Source organism: Dermacentor silvarum, chromosome 1 (assembly GCF_013339745.2).
Source record: "Dermacentor silvarum isolate Dsil-2018 chromosome 1, BIME_Dsil_1.4, whole genome shotgun sequence".
In the NCBI taxonomy this organism is placed as follows: domain Eukaryota; kingdom Metazoa; phylum Arthropoda; class Arachnida; order Ixodida; family Ixodidae; genus Dermacentor; species Dermacentor silvarum.
Window position 1 is genome coordinate 111528351 of NC_051154.1, and position 16319 is coordinate 111544669.

Here is a 16319-nt window from a genome sequence, read left to right on the forward strand (position 1 = left end):
TTTCGCAGTCAGGCGTAGCATTAGAGCTGCCTCTTTGAATAATACGTGCACGTTAGTCTTTCCTTGTGAGTAACATTGCAGCAAACAGATATTTTGGGACGCATAAAAATCACAGAAGCCTGCTGTACTTTGATGAATACTTTACGGCACTTTTTAGCTATTCTATTCTATTCCCCTTTTCCTTACCCCTAGTGTATTGTAGCAAACCGGACGCTCGTCTGGTTGACCTCCCTGCCTTTCCTCTCCTTGCTCTTTCTCTCTCACTCTCTCAGCTACGCCGAGCTCTCTTATTAGTATTATTTTGCTCTGCGCCAGTCCTCAGCACGGGATAAAATCATTTTCTGCTCACTATATCGCCCTTGTTTTCTTGTCATGTACCACTGTCGCTACATTTTACCGAAATTCGGCGTGTTGCAAGGATCAAGCTCACTTACGCTGGCACTGGAGCAGGGCCTTTCGGGAGGGAAGCCGAAACGGGCCACGTCTGAGGCCAGCTCCGTGTTCAGCTTGAGTTTGGGCTTGGGTGCCGTGGGTGGCGGGGCTTTCTTGGTCGTGCTGCTGCTAGTGCTGGTCGAACGGTTTGTCACCGTGGTGGTTGTGGAGAGCAGCGACCCCCCCGACGGCAGCTGCGAGGTCTCCTTCTTCGTCTCCGTCACACTCTGCACGGTGAAGCGAAGACCAAAAAAAAAAAAAAAAAGAGAAGATTGCTCTACCTTTACGTGGCAGATCCAATGGGATAATTTTTTGGATTCACTGTAAAAATGTTTGTTATGCACTAAAGAAACAACTTAGGTGCACCTACTGTGCTGCTTTGTGACACGTATGCCTTTGAGACTGGCGAAATGAAGCCATTAATTCGTATGCGTAAACCCGAATGCTGAAAGTTAGCGGCTTTCGAGCGCATCTTCCCATTACTAGTGATGCAAGCAATGATGGATGTGCGCGTGCGTGTGTTCCCCTGTAAAGCGTGCACTGCTGCATAAGGAGTAACGCTGCGGTGAAACCATCGCAAATAATTGTTATTATCATTTTTGTTTTAAAGCGAAGCTTTATTTGCCTATCATCCTGCCTCACTTTTTCGGCTTATAGAGCCACATGTACTGGCCATACACATGTGCCGGTGACCGGCACTGTTCTCTACGCAATTACGCAATGAAACCAAGAAACGGTACCTGAACATTCTCGCAGCAGCGAATATCTGTCCTCAAGCGCGTAATTCTTTATTAAAGGGAAGCTTTCTTGCATTTCTTCCCGGAGTATGGCGGCACGTCTGCTCGGTCGGCTTCTCGCCCAGTAAAATGGGCTCATTCCGGAGATGGTGTAATCAAAACTGTGCCTATCCCGGAGACAACGTAATCCGCCATCGCGTGGGTCATGTGGATCACGGGGGGGGGTGCCTCGGCGTCATGCCCTGTTTCCGGGTAGGCACGTCTTTGTTATGCTCCAAAATGCGGTGTAGAACACGAAGTTTCTTGCGAGTACTAGGATACAAAATAAAATTACACGCATCATGTGTCAGTTTGCATACCACTTAATTGCAACGCTTCAAGAAAGCTTCGCTTAACGTTGATTCCAATGAGTGCGCTGGATCTACCATATTGTTGTTGTAGTTATTATTATTGTTATTATTGTTATTATTATTATTATTATTATTATTATTATTATTATTATTATTATTATTATTATTATTATTATTATTATTATTAGTAGTAGTAGTAGTAGTACTATTATTGTTATTATACTTTTAAGTCCTCCATCGCGAGTGCTCGGTTTGACCAGCCAAGCCTTTTGTCTCGTCACTCACGCTAAAACAAACAAAAAAGAAAGAAAGAAAGAAAGAGAGAGAGAGAGAGAGAGAGAGAATACAAGAATGGAGTTATGTCACAGTGAACGCTATGGAAATCTGCATTTTACCACCTGGTGGTCTCAAGCAGTCATACATAAGGGGACTGAGATCAAGGCTGACCTGGGATGACAAAGCCCGTCCAACCCAATGCGTAACTTGACACACAAAGTGATTTAATGCCGTAGGCTCCTAATTCAGCAATGCACCCTTGTCGTATTAGCTGTTACCTGTTCGGCTGGGCTTTGCCATTTTACTAAATCTTAAGGTACGACGATAGGGAGGAGGCCCTGATGGAAGATAGTTTATGGCTGCTTTCGTAAAATTATATGTACGCTTTATTTAAGTGATTCTATGCGACAATTTGTATTGCTTTCTTACAATTCAGTCAGCTTAGCGAGCTTAATATTTCTATAAATAGTGAGCTTTCCTAACACTAAATATTTGATGTCTTTATTGCCATAACAAATAATCGCAGAAAACCTGGGCCTGAACGCGTCCGCAACCTGCACGTGGATTGTTTGGGCCATACAGTTGGAAGGGACACAAGCGGTATTCTGTGCAATTGACGCTCAGGCAGCTTAATGTTTCTCGAATAAATTGAAACAAAGTGCAAGCTCCCTATGCGCACGGTCTTATTTATGTAGTGTTGCTCTAGATTGATTTCACTGTGTGCTGCTAGCAGTGTCGAAATTTCGAATTAGTGCGAGTGATAATGAAGCATTTACTACGATTAAGTATTGTAATAGTAGTCGCAGATTAGAAGTTTGCTTTAAGCATCCACAACAGTGTTAACTGTTGGGCTTGTTGGTACTGATACACCTAAATATCAAAGCCCCTTTCTTAAAGAAAGATGGTTGAACACGAAGCTTTTTCCCATGCAAACTGAATCAAAGTAAAACTCCAAAGCCAACGACCGCGCAACGAACCCAAGAAAGGCTGAGCGACCCGATGCGCTGCATATGTGATTTGATTGCTTGTTAGAATTGTATTTTTCGAACGTTGAAGTTGAATGAAGACCGATTTCGTTAAGTTGCATAGCCTTCATTTTAGACCATGTAGCCGTTGATTACACGCACACACTCACACTTTCACGGACGACTCTACACTTGCATAGTATTGCCTTATGAGCGCTGTAGTAGACGACCGGTCAGAGGCTCTGCCGTTGCCGACACACGGGATCGGCCTTACGGGCACGATCGCGCTCGCGCTTACGTTCGCGTACGGCAGCCTCTTCTGCCGTGCGCTGCACCCGGGGCCTACCCATGGCGACGGCCGGGCAATGCATGGCACGTGTAATGCAATGCAGGGGCGCTATAACGTAAAATGATCCCAAACTGTTTTGATTATAATTTCTGAAATCAGCCTCCACGATCGGTGAAAACATTTTCGGGCCACTCCCAACTTCGCCTGTCTGTCACGCGACGTAACGAAAACCGCGATAGCTCCCTGTCTGATATAACGTGTACTAACTGATTATGCATGATTAAACCGCACAAAAAATAATTCCTGATGCGACGCCTTTTCACCATTAGCCCTTCTGCTATTGGTCCCATGTTTTCTGGCTACGCCCACTTCGCCATGATTGTTTATGAATTTGCCTAGTTCATGATCCTAGTTTCATGAATTTGTTTGTGGGCTGTCATTCTCCAAATTTCGAGGAATAACTTTGTCAAGAATGTAAGACCTGGTATGAACAACTTTAGTGATAGAATGGTGTGGCAACATAACCCGCATATACCGCATGTCATATAGCAAGGCATGGCATACACACATACCTAAATATGTACGGCAATGTTCGCTCACGGGACGCCAGCGCCGACGCCGACACGGGATTTTCTGCGACACGGGGCCCTTTACGCTTTCGCGCTAGTAGTGACTCTGTGGTAATGCGAAGCGGGAGAAGTATATACTGAAAGGGCATCATTTCTATTTGAGTTATGCCTTCTTCGAGGAAAAACGTAATTTAAGACACAAATGCTATTACATAAAAATTGTTTATTGAGCGATGTGGTACGTCCGTAGTAAATAGGCTCTGTGTATTATTTCAACGGAGTAGTGAATGAGAGAGGTCCACGAGGTCGTCACAGCCAAAAACCGCCGTCCCCGGCTTGCCAGATCAGTTGTGAGAGGACTCAAAGCTGCTGGTTGATGAGAAGGTCTGCTTCGAGTACTTCATTTGCTGCAAACGAAAGACAAACGAACATATGAAACAGGGCCCGAACACGAAACACTGTTTCGCGTGTAGTGATCAGCTTTTCAATACAAATCCAAGAAATAAAGATATATGTATTCATCTATTGAAGGTTAAACGCCAGCTTTCGAAAGTAATGGGGCAGACTAGTGTTTGTAAAGCTGAAAAAGAATTGACGACGTGAGGGCTTGTAGGCTGGCTTAAAACAAGTCGTGCCAACAAAGTGCCTCGTTTAGTCAAGCTGCACATTTGGAGTGCCACTGATGCGGAGAACACGCCGCTATTTACACTGAATTGCACGGCCAACGGGACACATTGTCACCACTTCCAACATCGACGAGACGATGCATTGAAATGAAAAACTATCAAGAAAAGATGGGCCTGTGTTCACAAACCTTCACTCGTGCAAGTGCGGCACACGATTGGCCGTTGCATGGACAGTGATCTCGTTCTCACGCCGATCGCTATCATGACGGGCGGGCGCCCGAATGCCGACCAATGAGGCAATGCTCTAACGGGAAAGAAGTTTTGTGAATACGGTTCCTGGGGATGAATTCACAAATCTTTTCGTTCGTGCAAGCTGTTCGCCATCGGACAGCAATCTTCGTTAATATTTCCAAGATCGCGATTAGCTGAAGAATCTGCTTTCGCGAACAGTTCTAGCATAAGAGCTTTTTCTTGGGGGGAATTCGGGCGCTCTGCCCATATTCACAAAAGGTTCTTACGCTAGAATTGTTCGTACGAGCGAACGACAGCCAATTCAGATGCTGGACGTATCATTCGCAAAGGCAGCCGATTAATGACAAAGAGCACTTACGAAAGAAAAGCTTTGTGAATCTGGTCCCAGGGCCCATATTCACGAAATTCTCTTACGCTAGAATTGTTCGTAAAAGCAAATTTCAGCCAATCCTGAGGCAAGACATTTGATGAGCGGAGGTGGCCGGCCAGGAGCAAAGAACACTTCCGAACGAAAAGCTTTGTGAATTCAGCCCTTGACTCTAAAGGCAAATAATGAAATACAGTCTTGAGAAGTATTGAGTATTGTCAGAGTGTCCGCCAAGAACGCGCTTTAGGAAAAAAAAAACTTTTCATTTCTTGATCATTAGTTTGATGAAAACAAAGGCCGCATTCGTAACGATCCATTACATTTTAAATTATTTTCTTATCAGACGCTGAGTCGAGTGGCCTATCTAGGCGATAACAGAGGCGCAGCGACGTCCGAGCTAATGACGAGGTGCGAAAAGAATGGGAAAATGAACGGACCGTTACAAAATGCGGAACTAGGAGGGCACACGTATGAACTGGAGACGTGGCGTAATCTGAGCTCATGGGCTCACCAGTGCTTGCACAACAACTTAAAATTTTTACTGACTTTATAATCATAAGATTGCACGAGTTTTCTCTTTGCTGTTCAGGTTCAAGCTGGCGCTAGACAAGTCTGCACGTTGGAATAGCAATTCTGTCAGGGGTGGACCGGCCAATAACGTGCTCGCTGGACGACAGTTCAAGCCAGCACATTATTGCGGCTCTGTTCAGTGCAAAATGTTACAACTAACACCCGATTGGGCAACACGAAGCTCACCTGCTGCGCAGTCGTTTTCTTCACGATCCTCTGGGATTCGTTGGACTCGGTGGAAGACTGGTGCACCATTGAACGAGTGTCCTGCATCATCTTTCGCACGGCTTGACTGGACTCGCTGACCGTCTGGTCGCCGTGAGTGGCCACGCGCTTGGACTGCTGCGTCTCAGTGCGGGACTGCGTGGTCTTTTTCATCACCGTCTGGCCCTCGTCGGTCTCGCAGCCGGCGGGCACCATGATGCCGCTGCCAGATTCGGTGGGCAGCTTAAGCTGCATCTCCAGCGTGGCGCCCAGCGGCACGTTGATGACCGAGCCGGGCGTCAGCGGAACCTTGGTGCTGTCCTCCATTGCGCTCAGAGGTAGGGCTTCGGTGGCGGTGTGCGACTGCTCGAGTGCTCGACTCGTGAGCCGACTGAGATTCAGAGTACGCCTATAAAGCGGCGCTCCAGGGCTGCGTCAATTGTAGTCGCGGAGAGGGAGAAGATGCGCTGGCTTCGCGGAAGGCGGAGTTTCGTCAGCGTGACGTGTTGTAAAAGCCAAGCACATCTACCGAGAAGCAGCGGGAAAGGGGAGGGGCAACACCAGGAGGCTCTCTCTTCCACCGGCCCAAAGGAAAGAAAAAAGCAAAGAGTAAAAAGGCAGTTCTTTCCGAGCCCTTCGAGCTCTCGCTATTTCCTGCCGATTTACTCGCTTGATTCGAAGTATGAAAATATGGACGCAATTAATGACACTGGGGGGTTCTTTTGCTTCTCTGTTGCTAGAGCCCGGTGTACAGGGACTGAATACCCAGGAGGTTTAAAACGGGCTGGAATGTCGTTCTGTTTGTCTGCCCTCCACAGACGCCGCCGGGCCAGCGAGACGAGAAGGGGCCATTTACAAGGGAGAGGAGGCTCTCCCCGCACTGAGGCGTCGGTTGCGCTAAACTTAGCGCGGCTTCGGCCCGAAAGATGTTGCCCCGCGGTCGCGTAACTGGAGACTGGGTTCAAGCTGGTGCCGCAGTCATTACGCAGCTGGCTTGATCTAAAACAATACCAAAATATGCGCTGTGCAAGTGCCAAGCTCAACGCTGAACTGCGCGTCCGGAGAGCACGGTCATGCGCAGCACCCACATGGCCGCCGCTCCCTCGAGGAATCCTGCGCGCGTCGCAGCGCCAGGACCTAGCCGCGCCGAGGTCGCCCTGAGTCACTTTTGGGTTGCGTCAGTTTTGGAGCCGATGTCGAACTCGGGAGTCAATGCTCACGTGGATATGCTGGGAAAACGAAAGCGTGCAAACGGTTCGCTTGCCTTCTTGCACCAACTGGTGACGAGACGACCGACAGCGTTTCTCGAGGAAAGCGCGCGTGTGCAGCGAAATTTCTTTCTTTTTTAATCTGGGGACCTGGCGAGGCATTGTAGGAAGTAAGGTGAGGATCCACGTAAGCTCACAGAAAGCAGCCTAAGTCGAAACGCAGCGATGCGGTGCCGCCGTCTATGTTCCCAAGTTATCCATAATGTCGTACATGCAAGTATATATATAGCGAAGGCAGCAAAAAAACATTAAAACTGAAAAATCTTGGGAGGAGGTGAACTCATCGGATGGGCACACTGGCCAAGGGCGGAAGTTACAGGAAGGTCGTTTTTATGAATAAGTGAAGTTTTTAAATAAGTGAAGAAAAGAAAACACGCGATAAAGAAAATATTTTTTAAAGTAGACAACCAAGAATCTTAACATTGCTGCCTCGAGACTTGAATATATAGCAACATAGCACTAATATTTTTAAGACAGCAAATAGGCCACGTTTCACTTCGCTATACTGGTTTGCTAAAGCATAGGAAGGGGCAGGTATTAGTAAATAACGATGTTATTAAAACGAATTTTAGGGAGTGAAACTTCAGAAGCGGCGAGTGCATAACGATAGTCCGGAATCTGTGAATTCACAAAGTTAATAAAATGCTTATTTTGCACACTGTTGTTGAAATTATAAGGTCACTGCTCGACGTTCATTTCAGTTGAGCCTTGCTTTTTGGTTCTATGAAATACTGCTCTTCAATTTAGTGCCCAATGAAACTGGAAGTAGACGGGTGATGAGGAATACGCAGTTTAGACTCGCGAGTGGTGTCTCGCCCTGATAACAAGTCACCAGGAAGTGCGCTTCCTGTCACGAAGAAATATTCATGACGCTGGTTCTGAGTCATGATAATATGAAAATAAGTACAAATATATAAGCAGCTGAACATTTTGTGACAAATAATATCATAACGCAACCTCAAGGGTCTCACTTTGTGAGTGTCCCTAACATTGGCACACACACATGATCAGCTGTCCACGATACCTCATGGCTTCTGTTTATACATTTACTTTGATATGTATGTTAAGCAAAAATTAAGCTTGAGAAACTTGAAGGCAGTGTTAACTAGGGTTAGGACATACCTCGAAGCTTAGGGCCGTCCTGAAATTTCTCAGGACGCCCAGTTTTTGGTCTTCTAACGCACAAACATGTTGAAGATTTAGGAGATTTTGGTATATGTGCTCCAGAATAAACTGTTTCGTAAAAATTATTATTAGCGTTGATTTGTTAGGCGCCGTTATGGGTGCAGCCCTGTTTTGTATGTTTTAGTGAAACACACGCACGCACGCACACACGCACGCACGCACGCACACACGCACACACGCACGCACACGCACACGCACACACACGCACACACACACAACGCACACACACACACACACACACACACACACACACACACACACACACACACACACACACACACACACACACACACACACACACACACACACACACACACACACAACACACACACACACACACACACACACACACACACACACACACACACACAACACACACACACACACACCACACACACACACACACACACACACACACACACACACACAACACACACACACACACACACACACACACAAACACACCAATATATATATATATATATATATATATTATATATATATATATATATATATAAACCGGGAGTTCGCAAGGGTGAGTTCGCAAGGCGTATCCACTTGTAAATAATTCTCAGGACTGCACCAGTAGCAAGATGTTAATTTTCAAAGTGTCCAACGAAAGTTACTTTTGTGCTTCAATGCATAAAACCACGTTTTCTTAAAGTAACTGGAACGCCAATGCAATTTCGTCGGACACCTTAAAAATTATTATCTCGAAGCTGGTGCACTCCTGAGAATTCGTTCGATGTGGATACGCCATGCGAAATCCCCGGCTATGATTCGCAGATTTAAATGTGCCGTAAAGTAAACAATGAAAAGTTAATTACCGTAATTGGTGTTAATTATTGAGTGAAACATTTTGATTTCTTGTTGAAGTAATTGCTGCCTCATCGAGCAATTTAGATCAAGGATTAGAATGGTGCTCTCTGAGACAGGCCGATTTTTAAAAAACGTTGGACCTAAAAAAAGCACCCTGTAAATATGAACGATATGAAAGGAAACCGAAGGGCCCAATATTGATTAGTTTGCTTATGATCTGACTATATATATCACCATTGGGAGGGGAGGGGAGGGGCGTGAAGGTGTCACAGCGCTCTGTACGATCGCTGTCGTAGTTTTTTGTTTTTCCCTCATTGTGTGAAGCGGGCTGCAGGAGGCCGGGACGATATATATATGTATATATAATCAGCCTGTATTTATGTCCACTGCAGGACGAAGGCCTCTCCCTGCGATCTCCAATTACCCCTGTCTTGCGCTAGATGATTCAGACTTGCGCTTGCAAATTTCCTAACTTCATCACCCCACCTAGTTTTCCGCCGTCCTCATCTGCGCTTCCCTTCTCTTGGTATCCATTCTGTACTCTAATGGTCCACCGGATATCCATCCTACGCATTACATGGCCTGCCCAACTCCAATTTTCCGCGTAATGTGAACTAGAATATTGACTATCCCGTTTGTTCTCTGATCCACACTGCTCTCTTCCTGTCTCTTCCTGTTAGGCCTAACATTTTTCATTCCATCGCTCTTTGTGCGGTCCTTAACTTGTTCTCGAGCTTCTTTGTTAACCTCCAAGTTTCTGCCCCATATGTTAGTACCGGTAGAATGCAATGATTGTACACTTTTCTTTTCAACGACAGTGGTAAGCTCCCAGTTGGGATTTGGCAATGCCTGCCATATGCACTCATACCCAATTTTATTCTTCTGTAAATTTCTTTCTCATGACCAGGGTTCCCAGTGAGTAAATGACCTAGATAAACGTACTCCTTTACAGACTCTAGAGGCTGACTGGCGATGCTGAATTCTTGTTCCCTTGCCAAGCTATTGAACATTATTTTTGTCTTCTGCATATTAATCTTCAAGCCCACTCTTACAATTTCTCGGTTAAGGTCCTAAATGATTTGCTGTAATGCGTCCCAAATGTTGCCGAATAGGACAATGTCATAAGCAAACCGAAGGTTGCCGAGATATTCGCCGTTGATCCTCAGTCCTAAGCCTGGATCCTGACTATATATATATATATATATATATATATATATGTTACCTTTGACACGCGTTTTCGCAAGCAGATTTGTTTTGAAGGCACGCTGCAAGAGCAAAAAACTGGTCCGGCTCCTTGTGTCATCCTGTTAATCTGGACATAGCGTGCCTTAGAAGCAGGTGCGTGAGCATGTGTCTGTGCGATGCAATGATGCGACGATGCGCATGCGGAACAAATTGCACGAACATCGGTGGTTGCAATGAGAATAAACAGTTGCTAGTGGCGCCCGCCCTTGTCCAATTCGTTCTTTGTGTCGGTTAATAATTTGCGCTAATCCACCATATATTATGCGTCTGTGAAATATTTCGTTCGTATACAAAACTACAAAAAAAAAAAGAACTCTCTGAAGTTACAACACGAGAAAGTTAGAGAATGAGAAAATAAATAGAAGGAATGGTGGTATGAAGAACAGTTTGCAATGTACACTGGAACGTTAACCTTGCTTACTTCAAATGATGGAAAACAAAATAAAACTCGTAAATGCAACAAAGACATTTTTTTCTTACTGAGTAAATTCTGACGGATAGCGTCCCCTTATACGCGTCCATTGAAGCTTGAAAATGATGAATTTCCTGTGAGGAGCATGTAATTCATTCTGAAGATTTTATTTATTCCTTTCGCGATGCTACTGGGTTAGGGAATGGCAGTAGAGATTCTCAGTGATTGTTGCAAGTCTGGCTGGAGGCAGTGGTCCTTCGCAGGTCGACCTGTACACGAAGAATGCCTCGCTAACCGTGGCTCGCTTCTTGCTGGCCTTGAAGGCTCGTTGAAAGTCATTGCACAAAGGAGACAGGGAACGAAGAACTACGAAGTTCTATGCCTTTGAAGACCCGATCGAGGAAATTGATCAATGGAGAGACGAAACAAAGAATCGTGAAGTAAGAGTGAAGTAAAACAATTCACTCTGTCTCGAAATGAATATGCCACAAGAAAAAACCTCGATCTAGTACTGGTTCTTTTTTATGTACAAGTTGGTGCCGGTCAGACACGTATCAATTACACGAGCCGAAGTAGTGAAGAGCTGGTTCGCATTTTACTTGTGAGGTTATTCGGTAGGTGGCTCGCGAGAGCTGCGCTACCATTCTACCAAGGCCGGTCGAGACAACTGCTCGTGTTTCTCTTTGATGCGGTCGCTGTGACAGCCTCCTTTAAGAGAATTCAGTGCCTAGCTCATGTACCGCAACCATCCAATATATCCTGCACTTGCTTTTCATTACCTTGTATATATTCACATTTACCGTCGGCAATCCAGCAGTGCACGTCTCACCGCATTGGAGTAAGGCTCGCACCAAGACACCACGTCAAACCACAATGATGAGCATTGTCTTAAGCCCCTGAGGTGTGTGTTCCGTCGCTGCTTCTCGTACAGAAAATTTCAACGCTACTTTTGTGTAGCCCACATTAATATACAGACGAAAGGCTTAATTCATGAACTAGGCTCATCAGCGACAGCCAGTTCCCGTATGCGACAGTCGCTTGGTTATATCAATAATTTAAGTAGTAATATGATGTACTGAAACACCAAGTGGCCTGTATGGTGCTGCTGTTTCTGATGGATTTCTCCCTTAGTGTTTTTCTGTTATCCCTCGAGTTGCTTTGGCTAGTTGACGCCGTTACGTGGTGCGTTCTGTGTGAGGTATCTCACGACTTCTGTCATTAGAGGAGGCTCGAAGTGGTCTGGCTTCTCTTTTCAAGGATAATCAGGATGGAAGAAGTGCATGTAATCAATCGGGAACAGGAAGCAGGGTAAGTTTTCAAACAGTTTTCTGGCATTTCGGTTAGAAGAGGAATTTGGTTGGAGGCGCACAAGCCTAGCTTAAAATCCCGCAATTCCAACAATTTTTGGTTGACTCTGCGACAAACAATGTTGGCTAGCGCAGTGCTCCTATCTTATGTTCTGTCACAGCTTGTACTTGAGGACGCCTTATATCTAACTGCTGCGCAAGCGCAGAGATTAATTTAGCGCTGTCGCCTGTTCTTTGGGTGGGCCACTGCAGTTTTCTTGGCAAGCTTCGACGTGGCTGGCGTGCGGTCTTTCTTGGCGAGCAGATCGTTGGCTGTGTTTTTACTGACATGCCAACAACGCTTGAGCGCATGGCTGCTTTTAGCTGTTTTTTTTTTTGTGTTCACCAGAAGCCATCCCTCTTTTATCTGCTTAGAGTGTGGAACGTAAAACAGAAAGAAGTACTTAGCCACGGATGAGAAACACAACTTTTGGCACGAAAGCAGAGGTTCCCGTCAGTTCTTTTGCCAGTTCGCCTGTCATGTAGCACATTGCGTGTTAAAGTTTTGACGCCGCGGACTTAACGGAAAGCGCTGAAAACAAAGTTTTTCTTCTTTGCTTTTTGTGTATGGTCAGATCTAGCGGCCGTTTGTAACTTTCTACAGAAGGAGGCACATGGGCATTTAAGGAAAAAAAAAAGTTAATTTCTTTGTATATATCGCGATATAGTAAACTACAGTAATTATGTAGCAGTTATTTTATGGTAATCAATTTGAAACAGGAGTGTTTTGACTGAGTTACAACGAAGACACATATGACTGGAGCCAAAAGAAAATGAAAAAAAAGCTCGCAGTTTCGTGCTAAGGGGCGAAACACTGACTGCGATAGCGAGGCAGTAGAATAGTCAACAAAGTGGTGAACTGGGCAAGAAGATAAGCGCTTGTCCTGTGTTATGAAATAGTCTATGTCTCTAGTACATAATGTTACACATAGTAAAGCTGGTATTTTTATGGATGGGCAGTATAAATTCCAGTGAGCACTCGTTGGCTAACTATAACAGCGCGGGGTGTCACGCACCCAAGGACGCACATGAATAGACTTGATTCGATGACCGTGAGCATCGCCTTGTGGGACGCCACGGAGCCACCTTTCGCAAGCGAACGTTCCGTGCTGCAGCTCCATTTGCCATTTAACTGCGCCGTGCCTTCGAAAGTCAGCAGATCACGTGACTCCCAGTACGCGGCGCGCGAGAAGAGAGCGCGCGTCTAGGCACCTCGGTTCTTGCTTTAACTGCTCTCCCTGGCAAAATCGGCCTGGCACGTGTCGCTTCATCTTTTCTAGCCTCCCACCGCTTGAACTGCCCTGTGGGGCGTTGCGCTAGACTCACTGTTCAAGGACGCCGTAAGTCTAGACAGGCTTAGTGTGGCGGGAAATGTAGGCGAGGGGGGAGGGGAGGGGCGTGAAGGTGTCACAGCGCTGTGCGATCGCTGTCGTAGTTTTTGTTTTTCTCTCGTTGCGTAAAGCGGGCTGCAGATGACCGGGACGGTGCGTATACAGTGAGTGCTGTTGCGAAGACTGCAATTTTTTTTTATGTATCGCCTGTGGCAGTAAGAACAATTCTAGAACTTGAGCTCAGATGCTCAAAGAGGCACAAATTACTAATTACTAATGGCACGAAAAATCAAAAGGCATAATCGAGTTATTTACTAATAAATATTTAATTATATTTGTATTCAATTAGCTAATTCGGTTTTAACCAATTACCTTACGGCCCATATTACATCTTACGAACTTTAGCTGGAGAGTTGGCAAGGTGTATGAACTTGGAACAAATTCCGAGGAAGGCAGCAGTGAAGGTAAACTGAATGTCGTATACTTTCGTTTGCGCTACCCCTTGCACTTGAGCATCGCCTTCAATGAGCATGTGGAGACTGAATGACAGACAAAGCAGGCGTGTGTAGTTCTGAAACGCTCTTGCGTGCATTCAACATAGTCGCTGAATTGTGTTGAAATGTATTGGAGGGGAGGGAGGGGTACATATATTGTGTTTTTACGTTCTGTACAGGGTTATGCGCATTGAACGAATGTATTTGTATTTTTTGTTGTATATACTGAAAGTAGAAATATTTTTTCTATTTACTCACAATGTGCTACACTGGACGGTATTATTTTCCTCACTAATCATGCGTCTAGATGTGATGAAGCTCACAAAGCTCTTCTATTATTATTGAATTCCACCCATATAAGCTCTTGATTGTAGCATAAACATTGTGAATACTGATGCGGTCTCATTTTATGCGAATTCGTGGACCACATGCCGGATGTTGAATGCCGCGCTGTTGGTAAAGCAGCTCCATATCTCGTTCTTGTGTTGTTCTCTACAGTGCGTGCACTTTCTTTCTTTATATCGCCATTTTTATTTCTATTTCCACTTTTACACTCCCAAACTCTGTCTTTTTTTAACACTGTTTAATCTCTCTGCATTTTTTCACTTACTATATTTTTTTCTGTGTACATTTTTTTTGAACAGGCAGGCATTTAGCCCCTCCCGGGAGCATTTGCCAGCAAGTTACTTTCATTGTGCTCTCTGTGATTCCTTCATGTCTGCAAACCTATTAATAAACATTGTATCCCCCGGCATCCCCCAGCGGGTGTAGACCTTAACTGAAGTTACTTTCCTCCATCAGTTCTGACTCGCGGGCAGAGCCCTGTATTGTCCAAATAGATAGATAGATAGACATACATACATACATACATACATACATACATACATACATACATACATACATACATACATACATACATACATACATACATACATACATACATACATACATACATACATACATACATACATACATACATACATAGAGACATACGTTTTATTCACAATACCGACTACTGCAAGCTTCTCGAATTTGGTTTCCGGATCTTGTCTGAATGGTTCAGACAGAATCCTATAGCGCTGGCGGCGTGCTAAGAGTATTTCGTTCTCATTGTGACATAGTTTTCACGAATGCGATGGCATGGTGAATGAATGCTGCAGAAACTACCTTACACGCAGGAAGAGCACTGTATATTCTTGATAAGTCAAGACCTTTTTCCGTTGATAGAGAGTATCAGATAGACAGTATCCAAGTGGCTTGCGTACGCGAGCGGAACGCAAGCCTCTTGTGTCTCATAATCTAAAACTCTCTAATGTCATTACCCCTGACGTCGCTAACACAGAGTGCGAAAGCGTGGGAGCATTACAAGGCAGGAAAATGAGAAGGGCTCTCGATGTTTCCCAACCAGCGGCGAAAGAAAACACAGTGAATGAGGCTTAACTGCTGACACTTCCAAATCTGTCACTTTAGAGGCTGAACACAGTGATTCTTTGGCTTTGTGAGTCATGCCCTGGCACAGTCACCCTCCGGCGTGCCTAAGGTGACGTTTCACGGCTACTTTTCACAGCGCTCGGTGAAATCCGCTCGCCGGGTTTGCACAACACAAACAAGAACCATTGAATGTAGCTGTCTTGCTTTAGAGGATGGCAGCTGTAACTTCAGCGTCTCTTGTCAAACCTTGAAGCCCTCAGTGATAGGCTGAGGCAATACTTGTCCAGCTGAAGCATTTGGCGAAACTTAAGGCATGTGCAATTGGACACAAACTGTTCTAGAGAAGAGGCACCAAGTCTGAGCCTGGTGCCAAGGTTTTGACAAGTGTAAATGTATTTATCAGTCGAGAAGAAGTCGACCAACAGGAGAACTTCTGCTAAAAAGTTCGCAGAGGGCTTTCTGTTCACATACGGCCACGTTACGGTCTCCATCTTCTATTTTCATTTCTTTCTTAGCGTCAATAGGAGTGGTCATTAAACAAAGACAGGTACTGAAGCAGAGTATTGTGGTTCCCAGTATACTGTGTGAGTAAATTACGCTCGGAAGTGCTTGAAGCATTCGTCATAGCTATTGTACTTTGGAAACAGAAGTGCGGGTCTGCAGCTGAGCGCAAGGCCGTGAAATGGAACTCCGGATGACGCTTCCGCGTTCCGACATGGATGAAATCCAGTAATACCCGTGATCTTAAATTTAGCGGCTAATTGAGGAAACTCGTGTAATCAGAACTATAATATGGGAAATTCAGTACGGGGTCCTTCACACTTCGTGCAGCAGCTTGGAGAGCAACGCACCAATAATTATTTAATTAATGCGTCATTAATAGACGGGAGTGAGGAAGAGAGAAACAAGTGATAAGGGAAAGCCAGGGTGGTTAACCAGGCTGAGCCCGGTTTGCTATTCGCACTGGCGAAGGAGGAAAGAAGACTGCAAGACAATATGAGAGAAGTTCAGAGTATGCATGGGCACACACTGATTAAAACGTTCTTCAGTAAGTTCATCACAAGAGGCCACATAAAGGGGCACATCTCGCGAATCGCAGCAGAACTTTTGTGGCGTTGCACATCACAGGTAAGGGGGTAGGGGGGAGGGGG

General features: G+C 45.2%; 2 protein-coding genes across 2 annotated transcripts in view; both read right to left on the reverse strand.

Moving 5' to 3' along the window:
* LOC119435085 (synaptopodin-2-like) overlaps window positions 1-16319 on the reverse strand; it is a 116641-nt gene that overhangs the window by 24865 nt on the left and 75457 nt on the right. The window contains exon 5 of the mRNA XM_037702043.2: window positions 435-659. Within this exon, the coding sequence (XP_037557971.1) occupies window positions 435-659 (225 nt within the window). The remainder of the gene's footprint in view (window positions 1-434; window positions 660-16319) is intronic.
* On the reverse strand, window positions 3822-6382 carry LOC119435095 (uncharacterized). Its single transcript, XM_037702050.2, has 2 exons — window positions 5620-6382; window positions 3822-4025 (listed from the first exon to the last, which is right to left on the reverse strand). Exons 1-2 carry the CDS (start codon window positions 5962-5964, stop codon window positions 3963-3965), a joined length of 408 nt encoding a protein of 135 aa, XP_037557978.1. The 5' UTR covers window positions 5965-6382; the 3' UTR covers window positions 3822-3962.